The sequence below is a fragment of the Macrobrachium nipponense genome, chromosome 7 (assembly GCF_015104395.2).
Source record: "Macrobrachium nipponense isolate FS-2020 chromosome 7, ASM1510439v2, whole genome shotgun sequence".
Classification (NCBI taxonomy): Eukaryota; Metazoa; Arthropoda; class Malacostraca; order Decapoda; family Palaemonidae; genus Macrobrachium; species Macrobrachium nipponense.
Genome location: NC_061109.1, coordinates 59,497,564 through 59,520,063, shown reverse-complemented (window position 1 = coordinate 59,520,063; position 22,500 = coordinate 59,497,564). Strand labels below are relative to the sequence as shown.

At 44.5% G+C, this 22,500-nt stretch overlaps 1 protein-coding gene across 1 annotated transcript in view; it reads left to right on the top strand.

Annotated features, from left to right (window-relative positions):
• Positions 1-239: 239 nt before the first annotated feature.
• The window catches only part of LOC135217370 (GPI transamidase component PIG-S-like), a 39,691-nt gene continuing 17,430 nt past the window's right edge, over positions 240-22,500 (top strand). Inside the window, 4 exon segments of the mRNA XM_064253212.1 lie at positions 240-380; positions 4,010-4,284; positions 4,287-4,323; positions 20,221-20,454. Coding sequence (XP_064109282.1) covers positions 4,057-4,284; positions 4,287-4,323; positions 20,221-20,454 — 499 coding nt within the window. The 5' untranslated portion in view covers positions 240-380; positions 4,010-4,056.

Below are 22,500 nucleotides of genomic sequence, written 5' to 3'. Positions count from 1 at the left end.
AAAAATAAAAGAAAGAAACAATTAGCAAATGTTTTTACAGATCTTTCTCTCGTAATTCGTAATACATATGACTTCTATATGTATTCTCCACTTAATTCTAAATGTATTTTTCTCTTTCATCACGTTCCTTTATTAAACAAAGAAAAATAGATAAGATAATCATCACATTTTGCAATTTAAAAAATAAATTAAAATTTTGGATGTGCCGTTACAAAGACTTCTTCTCTGAGCCTTCTGAGGCGGAATATTACCTGTCAGTTGTTGCTTTGACGACCGGGATGTTTATTCTACTTTAGCTATTTTGTGTTAACATGTGACTGTCATTATTAAGCTGAAAAAAGTTTTATGAGAAGAGAACTTATAGGAATTTTTGTTTATTGGTAAGTTAGGCTGTTTTTACCCGAGTGTTCTTTGGTTGGCGTTAGCTAACCTACCCTAGTCTAGCGTAGCTCAGGCCTAGGCTAGGTGTATACCTATTTTTTATAGTAGGCTAGGTAGTAGGCTACGTCCAGATTAATGGAGGTTAGGCCAGATATAATTATTCATCTCAGATTTCAGTAGAATTTCTCACACGTTTAGGTGTTTAGGTATTAGGCTAGCCTACCTAGGTAGTAGCGCTAACCTACCTAGCCTAATAGCCTAGGTATGGTAGATTCACATCAACCGTTCAGCACCTCAGTGGTGTGATTGGTATGGTCTTGGCCTGCCACCTCGGTTCGATTCTCGGGCATTCCACTGAGGGGTTAGAGATGTGTATTTCTGGTGATAGAAGTTCACTCTCGACGTGGTTCGGAAGTCACGTAATGCCGTTGGTCCCATTGCTGAATAACCACTGGTTCCATGCAACGTAAAAACACCATACAAGCAAGCACATCAACCGTGCATTTGATATCAAGGCCAGTCCCTTTCGACACTCCTGATTGGCAATTGATAAGCCAATTGCAGGGCTGGAAACTCGCAAGAGTTCACATGGGTAGGATCTATGTTCCACCCTTCCTGACGTATCTAAAGAGAGGTGGAACATACATCCTGCCTATGTGAACTCTCGAGAGAGACTGAGAGTTTCACCCTGTCACTGGCTTATCAACAGCCAATCAGGAGCATTGTAAGGGACTGGCCTAGACGTCAAATGTACGGTTGATGTGAATCTACTACTAGTAGTATAGTAACTACTATAGGGCTATGTCTCCTGACCTGACTTGGGGGTGGGGCTTTAGTAACTCCCCTGGACACCCCTCAAAAGGCAGTAACTTGTCCCAGGCTGGTGGCTGACAGGAACAAAGCCAAAGGTATTTCTATATAAGCATTCCGCATGACCGCATCTTTCATCCCCGCGAATACGAAAGCCGCCAGGAATTGGGGCGTCAAATGTATTTCGCTGTGTTTAGTACGAGCCCTTTGGGGTTAATTACAGTCGTCCGAATAAATATTACTTAAAATTCTTGTTCAGGAGGTAAAACTGCATAGAAAAACTGCAACAGCCATAGTCAAGGCTGCCTAGAATAGTAATATAGATCTACCAAGTCACGCAACTAGATATTGCAAAATTTTACCAGTGTTTCTGGCCAGGCCAGGGCACAATTTTCAATTTTAGGTTAGGCAAAGGTAAGACTGGTTAGGCTAGATCATATAAGCCCACCCTCTGAGGGGTCACAACTGCTTTAGGAATTTCAGAGAGAATGTGACTTAACCAAACCAGCTTTAACCGAAACTGATCTTGGGTGCCATGCCCTAACCTTTCCCCAGGGGAGCATTCCCAACCCCACCCCATCCCTGGCTCTCCCAAGTATTTGTGACACCTTAATCTGCACTCTACCTAAACTGAAGACCGCTTCTGCACCCCTCTGGTTCAGTAAGTAGCCTACCAGTTTATGTGCAAAATGTGCGCTAAATTTATTACTAGTCCTTGAGGGATTAATGTGCAAAAGCAAAAGATGGTAGTTATTGAAAACACAGGCAACATACATACCATAAACATTGATAAAAAGTGATAAATACTACTCTGGTTTGCACCTGGTGAGAGCCAGGCTGAGTAATTCCAAGGAGGAGGTCAGGATGGAGACACATTGCTTATTAATAACTCATTTTTTGGTACATTTCTCAGATTATCTCACCTGTACTGCATTATATAGACCCTTTTCCATATTTTTCAGTCAAAAAATTCTTTAAATATCATTATTAAACAATATCTCCGTGCAGGGCATTTCCTTAGAATTACCCTAGGCCCCAGTAATGGCCTCCAGTTTTACCAACTGGGCCTGCAAAAAACACTGGTCCCATAGTAGCCTAATCTAGTGATAGTCTTATCAAGCACTGCAGCAAGCCTATCTTTGGATGATAGAATGCTACTCCCTAATCTGGGTTAAGGTAAGGTAGGTTTGGGTAGGATGTAGGCTTAGCCTAGGTCTCTTTGTAGGTCTAATTCTTGCTAAGCAGTTACGTTTGGGTAGGATTCAGTGTGGGTCTCCCTTTAGGCCTGATTGTGGCAGAGTGGTTCTGCTAAAATGAAATGGAGGTTTCCATGATATTGTAGGTTCTATTCTGAGGCTAATGACTGACCATTATGCCATTCTGGTAAGATGCTGCACCCTTGATTAGTGGTTATCTTTGGATTTATTGACCTGATTACTAATTGTTAGACAAGGTTAATTTAGCTTTAATCTCAGTGTGGAGTGTTAGATATACACTTGGCTGTCAGTGTTAGCATTATCTAAGTAGTATTCATTCTTACTTGCATTTTTGGTGATACTGTTTGTATACATACCCATTTACACTGAAAAGTATGTGGATGATGGTGTTAATGCAGATATGGTTAAAAGTGAATAAGCTAGGCATTGCTGTATATCCAAGTTTTGACATATTCGCTTACTGTGCTTGTTTGCCTTGTGAGGTATTCCAGCCATTAGGGGTATAGTGGACCCCCCGTATTTGCAGGTGATGGGTGCTACACCCCTCTGCGAATACTTAAAACTCCCCTAAAAACACTCAGAACGGCCTATTTCGATAGTTAAAAAAAAAAACTAAAAATGCTTATACCTGAATATTTTGATAGTTTTATCACAAAAAGTGCATTTAGTCATGAAACTGGTGTAAAAATACAGTCATTTGTGAATATTTCTCAGTGAAAAATACTGTGAATACGCAAATTTTCCGTGAATAATAAGTATTATATACAGTCCACAGAAAAATCTGGGTGGGCGAGTCCGCAATTAGTGTGGGTCAACTGTAGCTATACTCATTATTAATCATAGGCTCTTCCAGACAATTTCCTTGGACCTCCTATTTATCATATCTTGCTGTTGGGATCATTAAGTAGTGTGTGATAAAAAAAAATTTAAACCAAAATGGCAAAAAGACTAGAATAATTACAGGTACTATCCGACTTACAACCTACTCGAACATACGACCACTCGCACTTACAACCTTACTTCAGACAGTTGACTATTGAGTTACTTGGCACTGCGCCATCTCATGAGAACTCTCATCACTCAGGCATGAGAACTCTCATCACTCAGGCAGCATCAGTTTGAGTTACCCTGCCCTATCTGCAGCAATCATTAGGTATTAACGTTTACTGTAGAACTGAATTGCAAACCAATTTAACGTAAGGAATTCGACTTCTTGACATGCATTGCAAGAACCTAACCAACCCCATTGTAACTCGATTAACCTGGATTGTACGTAATATAATACTATTACATAAATGATTAAAATGTATTAGTAGAAGTACATTATGGTAAAAAATTGAAATAAATGATTATACATTACATTGCAGTACTAAGTAGGCACTTATATAGCAAAGGTTTGATAGTATACCCTACCCAGTATGTTGGCCACTTTCTAAGGTTTGACTTACATCCATTTCGACTTACAACCAGTGGGTTGGAACCAAACTGGTTGTAAGTAGGATAGTACCTGTAGTTATACTAAGCAGCAACCGTATCATCAAAAATGCAGTTACTGTACTTGAGCATTTGTGACTTACCATTCAATTTTCTCTTCCTGACAGATGTCATTATATGCTGGTATATTCTGGAACTTTAAGGAGACTTCAAAATGGCTCAGGTAGATAAGGATACCAAGAAGGAAGCTAATGCGACAAGGGAGGGTGCTTGGGCAGCTGCTGGCTTTGCTGTTGTCCTTGTAGTCGTGGGCTTACCTGTGTGGTGGTACACTACGACCGTTTATCGTGCTCACTTGCCCTATGGCACTATACAACGGCTTTCTCAGCAGCTCAGGTACCATGGAGTGGGAATGACTCTCGTTGGGGTAACAGACCCCAGCCTTTTAAAATGGACCTGGAACGGCAGTTGAAGTCTATGCGTGAGTGTTGTGTGCTGTATGTAGGTCCAATATATGTTGTGTTCTTTCAGGTGCTGTATTACAGTTACAAAATGGTAACGACTGTCAAGCTTCACACAGAAAGGTTATTGATTTAGTTGCCAGCATTCCTATTATACTTTAAAACTGTACTAGTAGAATTTCATTATATAGCTGTGTGAAATAAAGCTGTTACTGTACTAGAAAAAAAATTCATTATTGTATGAGTCCCTTAATGTGACTTACTTCTATTGTATCAGTTGAAATCTGTACAGTTTATGTTTTGTATTATATTTATACAATGTGCAAAACTCCTATATTTTTTATACAGTACAGTCCAGAATGTTGAGTTGTTAGTAAAGTATTGTCATCATCTGAAAAAAAAAAAAAAAAGAGATTTCTTATAAGTAAATTACCAAGCATTATACTTAGCTGAGATTCCTACGTGCACGGCAGCCTTTTTTAAAAATTCACAGTAACTATTCAATTGTTTTTTTTTGTGTAGGTGACAGGCTCTATCAGAGCACTTGGCGAAACAATCTACCGGTTTGTTCAATTGTGTTTCTGCTGCGGCTCACTGTACGTCAGTCCCATTGCAGCAGCTTTTTTCTCGCTTTTCGGTTATCCTTACTGGATTTTTCAGTTTTAAGTACTGTATTATCACTATTTTGAGTAGCCTTCAAACTTTGATCACCGTTATAGCAAAATTTTAGGATCAGGATTTACGCATTATGACTGATTTTAGTTCCTCTACTTGTTCACATGCAGACCAAACCTTCGGTCTTAACGATAAATCTTCTAGTGCCAGCTGGAACCGGTTAAAAACAATCAAAGTTTGTAAATGCAAGGAATCTGAGGCATTAGGTATCTGATGCATATTTGAGGTGGAAGCATGTCGAGAGAGTGCACTGAATCCCGGAACGCACCCCTTAGTGTAGGGATAATGGTGGAAAGAAGAAGAAAAATACAATTTCATACAATGAACTTACCTGTCAGATATATACATAGCTAAGACTCCGTCGTCCCCGGACAGAAATTCAAATTTCGCGCCACTCGCTACCGGTAGGTCAGCTGATCTACCTGCCTGCCCTGGGCAGCAGGACTACGGACCAACCACTCCCGTTTTCTATCATATTTTCTCTGTCGCCGGTGGTATCAACATTGTTGTTACTACCTCCTGACTGGAATTCGCTTTTCAGACTTTATTGATCATCTTTATTGGATTTCTTGGTGACGTACTGGATCTTGTTGTGGCATTCGGCTACTGTGGACTGGATTTGGACTTGCTTTTGATTTTTCTAATAGAATGTCTGATTCAAGTGTTAGTGTGAGAGTGTGTGTGAATGTAGGCTGCAAGGTGAGGATACCGAAGGCTTCGGTTGATCCTCACACTGTATGTCGTAAATGTAGGGGGTTGACTGTCTTTGGCTAACACCTGTATTGAGTGTGAAAAGTTGGATGCTAACGAATGGAAGACTCTAACTTCTTACTTGAAGAAGTTAGAGAGGGATAGGATTAGACGGGCTGCACAAAAGTGTGAGTACAAGGCCTATTGAGCCTTTTTCTGAGTCTAACTCTCCTTTTGTTAATGAATATGATTCTCCCTATGTATCTGAATCCTCACAGGCTTGCATTCGGATTCGGCTTCTGAAATCGCCAATCTGAAGGCTACTCTTCGTAAAATGGAGACAAAGATGGCGGCCATGCAAGGTAAGGCTAGTGGTTGTGAATTACAAAGTGAAGTGAGTGTTCCCAGTGTTGTGGAGGGGGCGTCTGACCGTCCCTGCGATGCTCCCAGGCCTAGACCTCTTCCAAACTCACATACCCAGAGGAGTAGGAAAGTCGAAAGTCGTACGGAGGTTGTGGGGAATCCCCAACGGTCAGGCGTCCCTTCAGCAGGTTCTGTTTCGTTACAGTCTGCTCAGGACCGCTCAAATAGAAGCGTCCTACGAGATTGTTTCTCGTCGTCCGGTTCTCCTTCACCTAAACGAGGGTGGGAAGGACTCGGATCTTTCTAGCCACTGAAAGGCATTGGAAAGAGCGCGCGTTCGGACTCGAGCCCGGAGCGCTTCTCGGATGGAAGCTCCTTCTTCTATCAAGAAGGCTAAGCTGGTTTCGACGCCTCCTAGAGATGTTTTTGATGATCGCACTCCTTCGAGGTTCTCCTGCTTCTTCTATTGAAGAGGACGCTGGGGGTGGCTTCCAAGAGGATTTTGCTTGCAGTTCAAGAGCAGATTGCCTCTTTGGTTGGTTTAGTTCATTTCAAGGATCCCCTCGCAAGAAGGACGATAGACTTTCCTATTAAGAAGTCTCATCTTCTTTCTCCAGCCGGACGTGAAGCGGCCTCCTCCAGACATAGGACGTCTTCCAGCAAGAAGAGTTGTACAAACGTCGGGATCTTTCCGAGCGAGTTGCTCGAGATCAGGATACACTCAGGCCTGAGGCGCCAGCCAGGCGCGAGGCGCCAGTTAGGCGTGAGGATTCAGCCAAGCGCGAGGCGCCAGCCAAGCGCGAGGATTCAGCCAGGCGCGAGGAGTTGCGTGAGGCGCCAGACAAGCGCGAGACGTCAGCCAGGCGCGAGATGCCAGCCAGGCTACACGCTCCAGCCAAGCGTAAGCGCCAGCCAAGCGCAAGGCGCCAGACAAGCGCGAGGCGCCAGCCAAGCGTGAGGAGCTGTTCGGCACGGCCCAGAAGTCAAGCAGACGCGAGACTTCTTTTAGACGTGAGAGAGAGTCGGTTCACTCTATGAGCCCCTCTCCTAGTAGGAGTTTGTCACCAGTAGAGAGAGAACGGGATGAAGATCCCTCTCGTTTTCAGGCCGATTCTCCACAAGGTAGAGAAGGAGATTCGGAAGAAGAGGGTGACGGGAGAGAAGGAGTCTCGAACTATAAATTTGTTCATACCACTTACCTGACAGATATATATATGCTGTATTTTCTGACGTCCGACAGAAATTTCAAAACGTGCGGCACACACAGTGGGCGGCCGGCCAGGTGGTAGTACCCATTCCCGCCGCTGGGAGGCGGATATCAGGAACCATTCCCATTTTCTATTCCATATTTTTTTTCTGTCGCCGGTCGTAAACATCTGTTTACAGACCTCTGCTCAGGATTTTTTGGGGAAAGGAAATTGACCTCGCTTTTAAGTATCTGATTGATTTTTTGGTATTGAATTGGATTGTTGAATTGGCATGCGCGATAGTGGACCGTTTTTTATTTTGGATTGACTTTTCTCTATAAGATATGTCTTGGATCAAGTGTTGTGAGTTTCAGAGTGTGTGTGAGGGCTGATTGTAAGGTGAGGCTACCGAAAGCATCGGTAGACCCCCACACAGTATGTATGAGTTGTAGGGGAGGGGCTTAAGTGTTTTGATTGATCATCGGTGTAATGAATGTGAGAAATTGACTGATGATGAATGGAGAGTATATGAGTCCTATCGCCTTAAATTGGAGCGCGATAGGATCAGGAGGTCTTCCTCAAGGAGTGGTTCTTCCAAAGGTAAGACTAATATCTCTCCTGCACTACACCTGTAGTGTTTACAACCCCTAAACCTGTGTTGCCTTCGGGCTCTGATTCTGTGTCGGGAGAAGCGAATGCTCTCTATGATTTTGGAGTCTCTTCGCACTCTGGAGAACAAAGTGAAAGCCTTAGAAACTGGCTCGGTGCAAGTGTGTGATCGTGCCCCCAGTGGTTGTGGAGGGGGCGTCAGATCGGCCCCATAATGCCTCTAGGCCTAGACCTCTATCAGACTCCCAAGACCCAGGGAGGAGGTATGTCGAAAGCCGCAAGAGGGTTACGGGGGCTTCCCACCGATCTGGCGTCCCTTCGGCAGACCATGTAGCAAAGTCCCAGGCTGCCAAGGACCGTGCACGAGCACGCGTCCTGAAAGAGTGCTTCTCGTCCTCCGAAGCGTCCTCCCCGCGCAAGGGGTGGAGCGCTCGGAGAGACTCTCGTCCGTTAAAGAGGACGTTTCTTGCGAGGACGCTTCACGTCCTCTTTCGCCCGCTTTCGTCGGAAGACGCTTATGATGTCTTTCCGCCTCAGAAGAGAGGTAGGATTTCCTCCGATGAGGACGCTAGGTTGCGTGCACAGGCGCGTACACCTGAGAAACAGGTAGCTGTACCTGTGAGAAGGAAGGAGGCGTCCCCTCGCCCCTCGTCTTATCACAGGATCAGTCCTGCTTCCTCTGCTCATTCTTCCCCGACGAAGAACATTCTTTTGTCCCTTCAGGACCAGCTATCCTCGCTTATGGCTCAGAGGACGCGCCCAGCAGCAGTCGAGCCTAGCGAAGGAAGGACCTTAGACTGCCTGTCAAGAGGACTAAGCAGTCTCCTTCGCCTTCTCCGACTTCGTCTCGGTCGCCGATCGCTTCTCCTTCGGCGATTCGCCGATCTCGTCGTCCGCTAGAAGACGTTACGTCATTGGACGCTTTTGACGGAGGACGCTCTGTACGAGGACGTTCGGCAGGATGTTGGGCAAGACGCTCGTCAGGACGCTTGTCAAGACGCTCGTCAGGACGCTTGGCAAGACGCTAAGCAGGACGTTCGTCAGGACTCTTGGCAGGGACGCTAGGGCAAGACGTTTTTCGTCAGGACGCTCGCCAGGTCCCGCTAAACAGGACGCTCGGCAGGACGCTCACCAGGACGCTAGACAGGACGCTTGGGCAGGAAGCTCGCCAGGACGTTCAGACCTCCTTCAAGATGTTTTTTGGGGATTCTGATCAGAAGTCTTTCCCCCAGGACGCTAGTTTACGTGCACAGGCACGTATACCAGCGAAGAAAGGTAAGGACGCTTCTCGAGCAGGTGAGACTGCTGCGGAAGGCGCTGAGGACGCTCGTCCTCATCAGGACGCTCTACCGTCAACGAGCAGTAAGCGTCATAAAGAAGACAGCCGTATTAAGGCTGCATCTATCAAGGATAGGGGTCCTTTGATAAAGCCACGACCCGCCATTAGGACGCCTTATCCTGACAGACGGTCTCCTCTTCGTTTAGAGAAGAAGGAGAGCTAAGTAATTCTGCCGAATCGGCTGAAGAGGAACCTGCTACAGCCCTTCTATCTCGGACTATAAGGTCTCGTACGGACTCTTGCGGTCTTTGTTTGAAGATAAATTTCAGCCCGCAGCTCCCAAGTCTCCTCCTTCGCAGTTTTCCTCATCTAAAACTGGGAAAATCCCGGAGTTTGTAGAGATGAAAACTTCTCTATCAACAAAACGTGCTTTCAAAAAGCTCCAGGACTGGATGATACGAAGGAGAGAGCAAGGTAAGACGACCTTCGCATTACCTCCTACTAGGGACTTAGTGGAAAAGGGGGCATTTGGTATAGAACAAAGATGAAGTGGGAATTCGTATCCCTTCTTCTGCTCAGGGAGATTTCTCCAGCCTTGTGGATTTGCAGAGGAGGTCGCTTTTACCCTCTGCCAAGGTAACTTGGACCGCGTCGGAGACTGACCATCATTTGAAGGGTCTGCTCAGGACGCTGGAAGTCTTCAACTTCCTTGACTGGTGTTTGGAGTTCTGGATATGCAAGCGAGAAGCCCAGAATCTCTTAGTCTGGGGGAGCTGTCCAACGTGTTAGCATGTATGGACAAAGCCGTCAGGGATGGTTCGGAGGAGCTCGTATCTCACTTTGGAACAGCTTTACTAAAAAAGAGAGCTTTGCTGTGCAATTTCACAGCTCGTTCGGTGACGCCAGCTCAGAAAGCGGATTTGTTGTTTTCGCCTCTTTCGAACCATCTCTTCCCCCAGACTTTGATTAAGGACCTGACGAACAGCTTACAAGAGAAGGCTACTCAGGACCTTTTGGCCCAGTCTACTAGAAGGTCAGCGTACCTTCAACCTCTTCGGCTGCAGTTCATCCGCCGAAGAAAGTTAAGCCCTTTCGTGGGGCTCCCCCTCGAGAGCAGCTCCTCGAGGGAGAGAGTTTTCACGAGGAAGAGCTTCCTTTAAGGACCAAAAGCCTTCCAAGTGAAAAGCATGTCCTTCAGACACCCAGTCGGAGCCAGACTGAAGTATTTTGCGGGAGCGTGGAGAGAGAGAGACACGGACTCTTGGTCCCTCAAGATCGTGGAGCAGGGGTACAAGATCCCCTTTTTGGAACTTCCTCCTCTTTCTACGACTCCCAGAGACCTTTCTCCATCCTATCAAGGAGAAAAGAAGAAAGTCTTGTTCGATCTTCTTCAACAGATGATCGACACAAAAGAGCTGGTGGAACAAGTCGCGGACCTGCAGTCTCCAGGTTTTTACAACAGAATCTTCCTGGTACCAAAGCAGTCGTCAGGTTGGCGTCCAGTTCTAGATGTGAGCAGGCTCAATCTTTTCGTGGAAAAGATCAAATTCACGATGGAGACGCCTCATTCTGTTCTGGGAGCTTTGAGACCGGGCGACTGGATGTATCCTTAGACTTGCAGGACGCGTACTTCCACATCCCGATCCACCCTCTTTCAAGAAAGTATCTAAGATTTGGTCTTGAACAACAAAGTATGGCAGTTCAGAGCTATGTGCTTCGGACTGACCACGGCTCCGATGGTGTTCACAGTGGTGATGAAGAATGTAGCGAGGTGGCTACACTCTTCGGGAATAAGAGTTTCCCTATACCTCGACGACTGGCTGATCAGAGCGTCGTCGAGAGAGAAGTGTCTGAAGGACTTGCAGTTCACTTTAGCCTTAGCGAAGTCCCTGGGACTTCTGGTCAACCTCGAAAAGTCGCATCTGACCCCACACAGTCCATCGTGTATCTGGGGATTCAGATGGATTCAGTGGCTTTTCGAGCGTTTCCGTCCCAGGAACGTCAGCGGCTAGGCTTAGAAAAGATCTCAGCCTTTCTAAGGAAAGAGACTTGCTCGGCGAGGGAATGGATGAGTCTGCTGGGGACCATTTCCTCGCTGGAAAGGTTTGTTTCCTTGGGAAGACTGCACATCAGGCCTCTCCAATTCTTCTTGGCAGACGAGTGGGAAGGCCAAAGACGATCTCAATGCAGTATTGAGAATATCGATTCCTATCAAGAACCATCTAAGATGGTGGTGGGACCCTCAGAAGCTTCAAGAGGGCGTTGTCCCTAAGTCTTTTGAGCCCCGACCTAGTGTTGTTTCAGACGCTTCCATCACAGGGAGGGGAGGGAGCACTGGGTAGGGGGGAAGGAAGTGTCAGGCTCCTGGAGAGGGGAACAGGTAGCCTGGCATATAAATGTCAAAGAACTGCAGCAGTCTTTCTGTCCCTGCAGTTCTTCGAGAAGAGTTTGGAAAACAAGATTGTTCAGATAAACTCGGACAATACCACAGCACTCGCTTATTTAAAAAACCAGGGAGGAACACACTCCAGAACGTTGTACTCCCTAGCGAGAGAGATTCTGCTGTGGCAAAAAGAAAGAAGGTGACTATCCTGACGAGATTTATTGCAGGAGTGGACAAAACGTCCAGGGCAGACCTCCTCAGTCGTCGAGACCAAGTCCTTCCGACGGAATGGACTTGCACGAGGACGTTTGTCGAGACCTGTGGACGCTGTGGGGACGTCCACTGGTCGACTTATTCGCAACGTCACAAGGAACAAGAGACTTCCTCTTTACTGCTCCCCGGTCCTGGATCCAGAAGCAATCGCGGTAGACGCTTTGCTTTGGAATTGGACGGGCCTAGACCTATATGCCTTCCCACCATTCAAGATTCTGGGGGAAGTCATGAGGAAGTTTGCGGCCTCGGAGGGACAAGTTAACCCTGATCGCTCCGATGTGGCCAGCGAGAGAATGTTCACAGAGGTCATGTCTTTCCTTGTAGACTTTCCAAGGACATTACCCGGGAGGAAAGATCTACTCAAACAGCCTCACTTCGAAAGGTTTCACAAAACCTCTCCGCTCTGAGTCTGACTGCGTTCAGACTATCGAAAAGTTGGCCAGAGCGAGAGGTTTTTCGAAAGCAGCTGCGAGAGCAATCGCACAGGCGAGACGTGCTTCCACAAGAGCCTGTTTACCAGTCGAAGTGGGCTTCCTTCAGGGCATGGTGTAAAAAGGAGGGAGTTTCCTCTTCCTCGACCCTCTGTGAACCAGATAGCTGATTTTCTGCTATTTCTCAGAAATGTGCAGAAATTAGCGGTCCCTACCATCAAGGGATACAAAAGCATGTTGTCAGCGGTTTTTTAGGCACAGAGGCCTAGACCTGTCTGACAACAAGGATCTTCATGACCTTTTGAAGTCTTTCGAGACCTCGAAGGTTCCTCAAATGAGACCTCCATCATGGAATCTGGATGTAGTCCTGAAATTCCTTATGTCGAACACTTTCGAACCGCTTCGACAGCGTCTCTTCGAAACCTGACAAGGAAGGCTCTTTTCCTAACTTCTCTTGCGACGGCTAAGAGAGTTAGTGAAATTCAAGCGTTTAGCAAGTTAATGGGCTTCAAAGGGGACAATGCTGTCTGCTCGTTGAACCCATCTTTCTTGGCGAAGAATGAAAATCCTTCGAACCCTTGGCCGAAGACTTTCGAGATCAAGGGTATGTCAAGTCATGGTGGGCCAAGAACCAGAGAGAGTCCTTTGCCCCGGTAAGGGCTCTCAAGTTCTACGTGCATAGAACTAAAGAGGTAAGGGGTCCCTCAGGTAACCTCTGGTGCTCTGTGAAGAGGCCAGAGTTACCTTTATCGAAGAATGCTGTGGCTTTCTTTCTAAGGGACACCATTCGGGAGGCTCATTCATCTTCCAGAAGACTGATTTGAGCCTCTTCCGAGTAAAAGCGCACGAAGTACGAGCCGTCGCTACCTCTCTTGCCTTCCAAAAGAACATGTCAATCAAGGACATCCTTGATTGCACCTTTTTGGAGGAGCAACTCCGTCTTCGCCTCACATTACCTAAGGGATGTGAGAACGATCTATGACGATTGTAATGCACGGGGCCATACGTTTCTGCGGACACAGTATTGGGGTCCAGAAGTAGCTCTTTCCCTATTCCTTAGTTAGTTTAAGTTAGGTTGTTGTGTTTTTAGGTTGTGGTGAGTCTTATGTTGAAGATCTCCCATCATTTAGTTAGTGTTAAGGGGTTTTTGTGTATAGTTGTCAGGTGGTGGTCAGTTGCTTCGTTGCCCTCATTTGTATGGCCTCGATGATCTTGTCACGCTGAGGTCTCGCACCCGTGACAGATCATCCAGAGCGCACCAGCACTACAGGTCTCCACCTGGCTGGCAACTCTGTGATTAAGCAAAAGCAGCCTTACGTGACAGTAATCACATAGTCTACTTTGCAAACAGGTAAGGAACCAAGATGTATATCATCTACTTAATTTAAGTTTCCCAAAAAATCCTATTCTGTCTCTTCCCACCATCCGAAGGTGGGATTCAGCTATATATATATCTGTCAGGTAAGTGGCATGAACAAAATGTTATTGTTATTATACAATTAAGTTTGTTATACTACCTGGCAGATATATATAATTAAAGTGCCCACCCTCCTCCCCTCAGGAGACAGAGGCATTAATAAAAAAATATGAATAGAAAATGGGAATGGTTCCTGATATCCGCCTCCCAGCGGCGGGAATGGGTACTACCACCTGGCCGCCCACTGCGTGTGCCGCGAGTTTTGAAATTTCTGTCGGACGTCAGAAAATACGCTATATATATATCTGCCAGGTAAGTATGAACAAACTTAATTGTATAATAACAATAACATGTTCTAACTGACCTTCTTTTACGAGAATACGGAGATTCTTTAACTCCTGCCGCTCCTCCTTCGCCTCCCGATCACTGTTTTCGAGTGCGACTGTGCCTAAGTCTTCGTCAGTCCTGAAGATGAGACCTACGATCTCTATGAAGAGAGCGCTTCAGTCCTTAGACAAATGGATGTTGTCTAAGAAGGATCTGGGCAGGACCACCTTCTGTATGCCTCCAGCCATACTTTCTGGCAAGAGAGGTTTCTGGTACCGAACTGGGGAGAACATGGCCTTTCTCTTCCAGCGGCAGCCGAAGCGGACTTTTCAACCTTGGTTGACTCGTCAAGGAGACATGCTTTGAATGGAGCTCGCGTGTCTTGGGCTATTTCGGAGACGGATCATCTCCTCAAGGGACTCTTCCATATTTTGGTAGTGTTTAATTTCCTAGACTCTTCCCTTGGGTGATGTCTAAGAAAGCTCATGACTCGGATGGTCTTGACCCCGAAGTCATTCTCAGTATTCTAGCTTGTATTGACAAGGCGGTACAAGACGGATCGGGAGAAATCTCCTCTCTTTTCGGAGCAGTACTCCTTAAGAAGAGAGTATTTTTAGTTCATTCCTAACCAAGGCGGTTTCTCCCTCACAGAGAGCAGCCCTGGTTTTCGCTCCCATGTCTGACTTCCTGTTTCCTTCTCAGTTTTATTGAAGGACATATCTCGATCACTGACTGAGAAGGCGACTCAGGATCTTCTCCTGCAAACTGCTAGGAAGAAGAGACCTCTTGTTTCTGTTGACAAGAAAGGACCGACTTCTACGGTTCAGCCCTTTCGAGGAGGGCCTCTCTCCAGAGCTACCTCTAGAGAAGAGGTCTTGAGAGGAGAGGTATGGCTCCTTCCCGTCCCTTTAAGAAAGGGAAGTGAGACAGACAGCCTCCAAACACCAGTGGGGGCCAGGCTTCTCGAATTTGCAGAGCCTGGTCACTCATAAAACTCAGGACGCCTCTTCCATGTCCATAATCAGGAAGGGATATCTTATCCCCTTCAAGACAGTCCTCCACTAACGACCATTCCGCGGGAACTGCAGCCAGATACAGGGACCCTGTACTGAGGGATACTCTTCGTCTGATGGTGAATCAAATGTGGGCAAAAGAGCTATAGAACTGGTTCTAGAGCAAAACTCTCCGGGGTTTTAACAATCGGCTTTTCCTGGTTGCGAAAGCCTTCGGGGGGCTGGAGGGACCAAGTTATAGATGTCAGCGCTCTGAACAAGTTCGTTCGAAAGGAGAAGTTCTCTATGGAGACTTCGGCCTCAGTCCTTGCGGCGTTACGTCAAGGAGATTGGATGGTGTCGCTGGATCTCCAGGACGCCTATTTTTTCATGTCCCGATTCACCCTTCGTCGAAGACAAGGTACCATCCGTTCATGACGGGGGGGAAGGATCTTTCAGTTCAGGGCCTTGTGTTTCGGCCTATCCACAGCGCCTCAGGTCTTCACAAGCCTGATGAAGAATGTGGCGAGGTTTCTTCACCTCAAAGGCGTCAACATCTCTCTATATTTGGACGATTGGCTCATCAGGGCCAGAACAGAGAGACAGTGTTTGGAGGACCTTTCTTTGACCCTAGACTTGATAAAGGCGTTGGGACTACTCGTGAACCTCGAGAAGTCACAGCTGATTCCCAGACAGAAACTTGGTCTATCTGGGGATTCAGATGGATTCTCTCGTCGAGATTTCCTTCGCAAGAGAGAATCGTGAGAGGCTTGGAAAAAGTCTCTCTCTTCTTAGGAAAGAACGTACTTCGGCGAGGAATGGTTAAGCCTACTAGGCACCTTTCCTCGCTCGAACATTCTTTCCTCTAGGAAGACTACATCTTCGCCCTCTTCAGTTTTCCTAAGGAAGGGATCGTGGAACTGGAAGACGGGACTTCTCTCCGACAGTTTTCTCCTTCCAAGGGAGATGAAACCACACCTGCAATGGTGGTTGTGTCCCCTCTAAAAGAGAACAAGGGAATTTCTCTGGAAGTTCCGAACCCAAACCGAGTGTTGTATTCCGACGCATCGGAGAAGGGTTGGGGAGCAACACTAGGACCGAGAGAAGTGTCAGGCACCTGGAAGGAAGCACAGGTGTCCTGGCACATAAATTGCAAAGAACTTCTAGCAGTTCACTTAGCGCTAAAGTTCTTCGAACCCTCTGTGACGAACAGTGTGGTCCAAGTGAATGTGGACAACACTACAGCCCTGTCCTACATTCGGAAGCAGGGAGGAACACACTCAGTGTCGCTTTACGAGATAGCAAGAGATCTGCTAATTTGGGCCTCACAAAGAAACATCGCCCTCCTAACAAGATTTGTTCAAGGGACGAGAAACATCAGGGTGCGGACAGACTGAGCAGGAGAAGCCAGGTCCTTCACACAGAATGGACTCTTCATTCAGAGTGTGTCAGAGTCTTTGGGATCTTTGGGGCACTCCTCACGTAGATCTGTTCGCCACATTCCTTTCCAAAAGGCTGGAAGTCTTTTGTTCAGTGGTGGAAGACCCAAGAGCTCTCGTGGTCGACGCCTTCCTGCTGGACTGGTCTCATGTGGACGTGTACGCTTTCCCCCCTTTCAAAATCCTGGGACAAGTGTTGAGAAAGTTCGTATACGTCCAACGGGACAAGGATGACCCTGATAGCCCCGTTTTGGCCAGCACAAGATTGGTTTGCAGAGGTGCTGGAGTGGACAGTAGAACTTCCCAAGATCCCTTCCAAAAAGGATGGATCTTCTCAGACAGCCACACTTCGAGAGGTTTCATCAAAACCTCCCGCTCTCGCTCTGACTGCCTTTCGACTATCGAAAGACTTGTCAGAGCGAGTTTTCTCGCGAAGCTGCAAGCGCTATCGCTAGAGCCCGCAGAGCTTCCACTAGACGAGTCTATCAGTCGAAGTGGGAGGTATTCAGAAGGTGGTGCAAGTCTAAGAAGTTTGTCCTCCTCCAGTACCTCTATAACCGAAATCGCCGATTTCCTGTTGTTCCTGAGAGAGGTCTCTCATTTGTCTGTATCGACAATCAAAGGATACAGGAGCATGCTGTCGGCAGTATTTAGAAACAGAGGCCTAGACATTGCTGACAATAAAGATCTGCACGACTTGATTAGATCGTTTGAAACGACAAAATCGAAGGAACTAACTCCACCCAGCTGGAACCTGGACGTAGTTCTCAAGTTCCTTTCGTCGGACAGATTTGAGCCTCCCCACGTAGCTTCGTTCAGGGATATAACGAGAAAATTGCTTGTTTCTCCTATCTTTGGCGACAGCCAAAAGAGTTGGCGAACTTCATGCCCTAGAGGATGAAGTCGGCTTTAACAAAGACTCGGCCTTTTGCTCGTTTAGAACTCTGTTTCTAGCGAAGAATGAAAATCCATCGAATCCCTGGCCCAAGAGATTCGAGATCAAGGCTTATCGAGTCTAGTAGGGAGAGAAACAGAGAGGTCTCTTTGCCCGGTAAGAGCCTTGAAGTTCTTCTTACAAAGAAAGAAACAAATGGGAGGCTCTAGACAAAGTCTTTGGTGTTCGATTAAGGACCCCCACAAGAATCATGTCTAAGAACGCATTACCTTTCTTCATTAGGAGCGTCATTACGGATGCTCACAAGTTCTGTCCTGACGACTCCTTTTCCGCTTTTGAAGAGTAAAAAGCCCATGAAGTTAGAGCAGTGGCGACGTCTCTCTCTTTCAGAAGAATATGTCATTAAAGAAAATCATTGACACGACATATTGGAGGTGCAATTCAGTTTTTGCATCTCACTATCTTAAAGACGTTCGCAGTGACTACGAGAAATGTTTTTCTCTGGGACCATTTGTATCGGCGGATACAATACTGGGTACGGGAGCAAACACCAATCCTTAAATTTGTACATACCTTCTACTAGATATGTTCTAGATTCCTGCTGACAAAGAGGGCTTGGTGCTGCACTGGCGGCCAGTCACTGTTGTTCAGTAAAGGAACTCTTGTGATATCTTTTAGGGGAGTATTTAAAATTTTTTTTGAGAATTTTTGTATAAATGAGTTTTCGTTTCGAGTTATAGGTTGTTTGTTATGAGTTCGGGGATAACTCAGAGCAATTCTATACTAACATGGTGGTCAGGATCAGGTGGTCGGGATTGGTTATGCTCCTTCACAAGGTGTTGTCATAGAAGTGGTCCAGGTACCCATGACAAAGTCCTTTTAGGCTCTGCCGAGTAAGCGGTTCTTATACCCATCGACAGACCCACAAGAACCTCTAGCCATAGATCTAATATCTCGCTAAAGTCTTGAGGTGATGCAGACTACCGGGCTACAGCCACGAAGTCTACCACCTATCAGGTAGGAACAAGGTTTTTCTTTTATACCTACAACATATGTTGTTTACCTGTCTATTCCATATTTGCTGTCTCTGACCCTCCACCAAAGGGTGCCAATCAGCTATGTATATATCTGACAGGTAAGTTCATTGTATGAAAATGATATTGTTATAATACAATAAAGTTTCATACATACTTACCTGGCAGATATATACGATTAATGGCCCACCCAGCCTCCCCGCAGGAGACAGGTGGAAGAGAGAAAATATGATAGAAAAACGGGGAATGGTTCCTAGTCCTCGCCGACCAGGTGGCATGAGGTAGATCACCTGACCTACCGGTAGCGTGGCGCGAAATTGAATTTCTGTCGGGGACGACGGAGTCTTAGCTATGTATATATCTGCCAGGTAAGTATGTATGAAACTTTATTGTATCATAACAATGTCATTTTTTTGTTGTTGCAGTGAAGGTTGTAAAACCTGACTGGCTAAATCTTGCTACGATTCACATACAGTTAAGTGTAGGGGACAGGAGGGTAGTAGGGAGAAAATTTGTGCTGAGTGTAATGACTGGATGAGAAAAAGTGGTAAGTTCTTAGATCTCACCAAGACAAGGTAGAAAGGGATAGGAAGAGGAAAGTGGCTTCTAGAGCCTATAAATGATGAACTTCACTTAGCATAGAAACTAGGCAGTCCCCGGGTTACGACAGGTTCGGTTTACGACGTTCCGAGGTTAAGGCGCTTTTCAATTATATTCATCAGAAATTATTTCCAGAGTTAAGACACATTCCAGGGTTACGGCACCTACAACGCTCAATTGGTAGAAGAAATATGACATCAAAAATGCAAAATAATCAATATTTGAAGCTTGTTTTTTATGAAAAATGCAATAAGAATGCAGTTTACATAGTTTTCAATGCACCTAAAGCGTTAAAAGTAAGGTTTTCTTAGGATTTTTCATGACGTTCTGGCTTACAACAATTTTTGGCTTACGGTGCGGCGCGTCTCAAGAACAGAACCCCCGTTGTAAACCAGGGACTACCTGTACTCCTAAACCTAGTTTAGAAGCTAGTCCTGTTTATTCCTTCTATTCCTAGTTCAGCTTATTCTCCTGTTACTAGCCCTCATAACTATTCATCCTTCTACTCCCGTGCCTGGCTCCCTTGCTTCCGGCCCTGATGCTAGCACATTGAACTTTTCTTTTTCAGTGCCTATGCTTCAGATCTCTCTCTCTCTCTCTCTCTCTCTCTCTCTCTCTCTCTCTCTCTCTCTCTCTCTCTCTCTCTCTCTCTCTCTCATGAGAATACTGTACTGTATTATTCACCTGTGCATGGCAACAGCTAGCAAGTAAAAGACTGAGCATCCCTCTTGAGTGAGAACCCCAGTGGCTTGCGTCTGTGAAACATGGAAATTACTTTTTAAATGTCTGTGATAAATAACAATTAAATACGTGTATCTGATAAATAACAACTATATATATACTATATATATATATATATATATATATATATATATATATATATATATATATATATATATATATATATATATATATATAATATATATATATTTATATACTAATTAATGATATAGTCATTGTGCTGAAATTTTGTGTATAATTAATATATTTTATGAATGACTTTTCTGTTGCGTTATCTTGGTCTTATGTACCATTTTACTTTTGCATTTGCATGTAATTGATATTTGTCTTTGTTCAGTGATTGTTATAAAGTATAATAGATATAGATTCTGCCTCCATCACAAATGCATGTGATCCAAAGAAATTGGGCCACTTGACGCTTTATTCACTCATAGCCTTTGAATTTATTTTACTTTATATTTTTATTATTTGCCAAAGTCATTTCCCATGTTGTTTCATTTGATAGAATAAAACCTATGAAAGTCCAGATATCATTAAAAGTTCTTAATAATGTGACCATTATTTATATTTTATTGATTTCAGGTTCCATGAAGTTTCTCCTGGCCCAGAGACGACCAGAAAAAGAGGAGCTGAAAATCATAAGAGCAGCAGACACTCTTCATGACTTGGATGAAAAGCTGACAGCCAAAGCCTGGATAGCATCGGGAACACTTGGACTCTTCATTTTGTCAGGCTCAGATTCCAAAGTGTTAGATGCAGTTAAGAATGAGCATAGCAGTCGGCAACATCGATTAATATTTGTGAAGCCAGAAGTTGGTAAGTTGGAATTTATTGTATAATTTATTGGTACTTAGTTTATAATAAGGTTCTTAATCAAGTACAGTAATGCTTTAAATTGTCAGTACAGCAAGGGGAAGACCATCTAGATCAAACACACTGCAACCATCAAATAGCTTGCTTAGCAGTTAATTACAGGAAGTATTTATCAACTGCTTGGTTTGTGAGTGAACTCTCCCTCTCATCTTTTAGAAACGGTTTTTGTTCTATTGATCTGCCTCAAACATATCTAGCCAGGATATTTTTAGGCAGTTTGCCAATTTATTTTTATAGTTGAATCACTCATTTATCCATGCCCCACTAAGGTTGACCCATTCACCAAATTCCTTAATCTCTCTCTCTCTCTCTCTCTCTCTCTCTCTCTCTCTCTCTCTCTCTCTCTCTCTCTCTCTCTCTCTCTCTCTCTCTCTCTCTCTCCAGTCGTTTTTATTCCTTTTGCCATACCTCCGTTCATACTCTTTCTGCCATCTTACTTTCCACTTTCTCTTAACAATTTTTTCATAGTGCAATTGCAAGGAACTGAAGGTTTTTTTCATGTTACACCTTTAAAAACTTTTAACTCAATTTCCCTTTCAGTGCTGAATAGCCTAACGGGTAAAACTTACCGAGTAATTACATAGTTAATAATTTACCCACTCAGCAGCAAAAAGAATTCAAATTTTGCAGGATGCCCTCACAAGCTCAGTGTAGACGCAATACTGCTAATGACTTGACCGACCTCCTCATTCTTTTTTCTGCTGCACTCATGGAAACATTGAGTGTGTTATGGTGCCAATTTATTCTTATTTTCCAGGTTTTTTACTGGATTTCAGTGGTACGTATCTTGATTAAACAGCTACCTAAACATGTACATATTTCATAGCCTTCAAACAGAATCTTTAAGGAGGAGTTTTTTCTTGTTGTGTTATGTTATGTAGATTCTCTCATTAAGCCAGGTATTGGCAGGCCGATGACCTACTGCCATTCATATAGGCTGCTATTTAGCAGATGGTAAACAATTGCCAAATCTAATTCTTGAATTTTACGTTTTTATTAACCCTTAGGAGCCAAGGTAATACCGATATGAAGGACCCCATCCCAGCAAAACTTTGAGGTCAGCTAATTTACGGAAAAAAAAACAGATCAATGGAAAGAGGAAGATATGCAAATGCACACGGTGAAAGGAAAAAATTAAAAAAAATTTTCCCTACCTTCTTTGAGAAGTTGAAAATGACTTTTACAACTCCTTGTGGGGCCTCTTTTACAAGACAATTGTAAATTTTACCAACCTATACGTTTTTCCTAATAAATAATTTTATTTTGTAAAATTATAATACAGCTCACAATATCAAAACAGATAAAAAATAAAATCAGTAACAAATTCATAGCAAAGTTGTTGAAAAATATTTATGTAAATTTACCGAGAATGAAGATTCGGTAACTTTTTTATTTATACGTTTTTTCTAATGTTTCTTAGCACTTTTCTTTGCAAAATTACATTTACAACTGACATACTATCTTAAAAGATACAACAGCAACCCCAAATTTACAAAAAGACGTCATGTAAGAGAGAGACGCAGTACATACTCCCTTCAAGTCAGAAGCAGAACTGAAGTCCTGAGACGTCAACATTTGTGATTTTAGCCAGCATAATAATTGCCATTTATGAATTTATGGGCCATAAAAGTATTGGCACCTCTTTCCTGCCCGATTCTTTCGAAATCGATGGCGCCCAATATTGTTTATCCACAGGATTAATCCGTCCACCACCCCAATGCTGTTATTACTACTCCTGAGGAGCAATCCGTCCATTAAGGGTTAAGCAGATGATAAACAATTGCCTTAAATGGAATTCTTTAATTTTATATTTTTATTGGGCCAGAACATATGATAGTCTTTCAGGTCAAAATTTTTTCCATTCATATGTTTACTGCATATAGGCTTCTAGTTAACCAATAGTAAACAATTGTCTTAAATGTAATTCTTGAATGTTATGCTATTGTTATTAGGCCAGCCAGAACATACGACAGTCTATTAGGCCAAAAC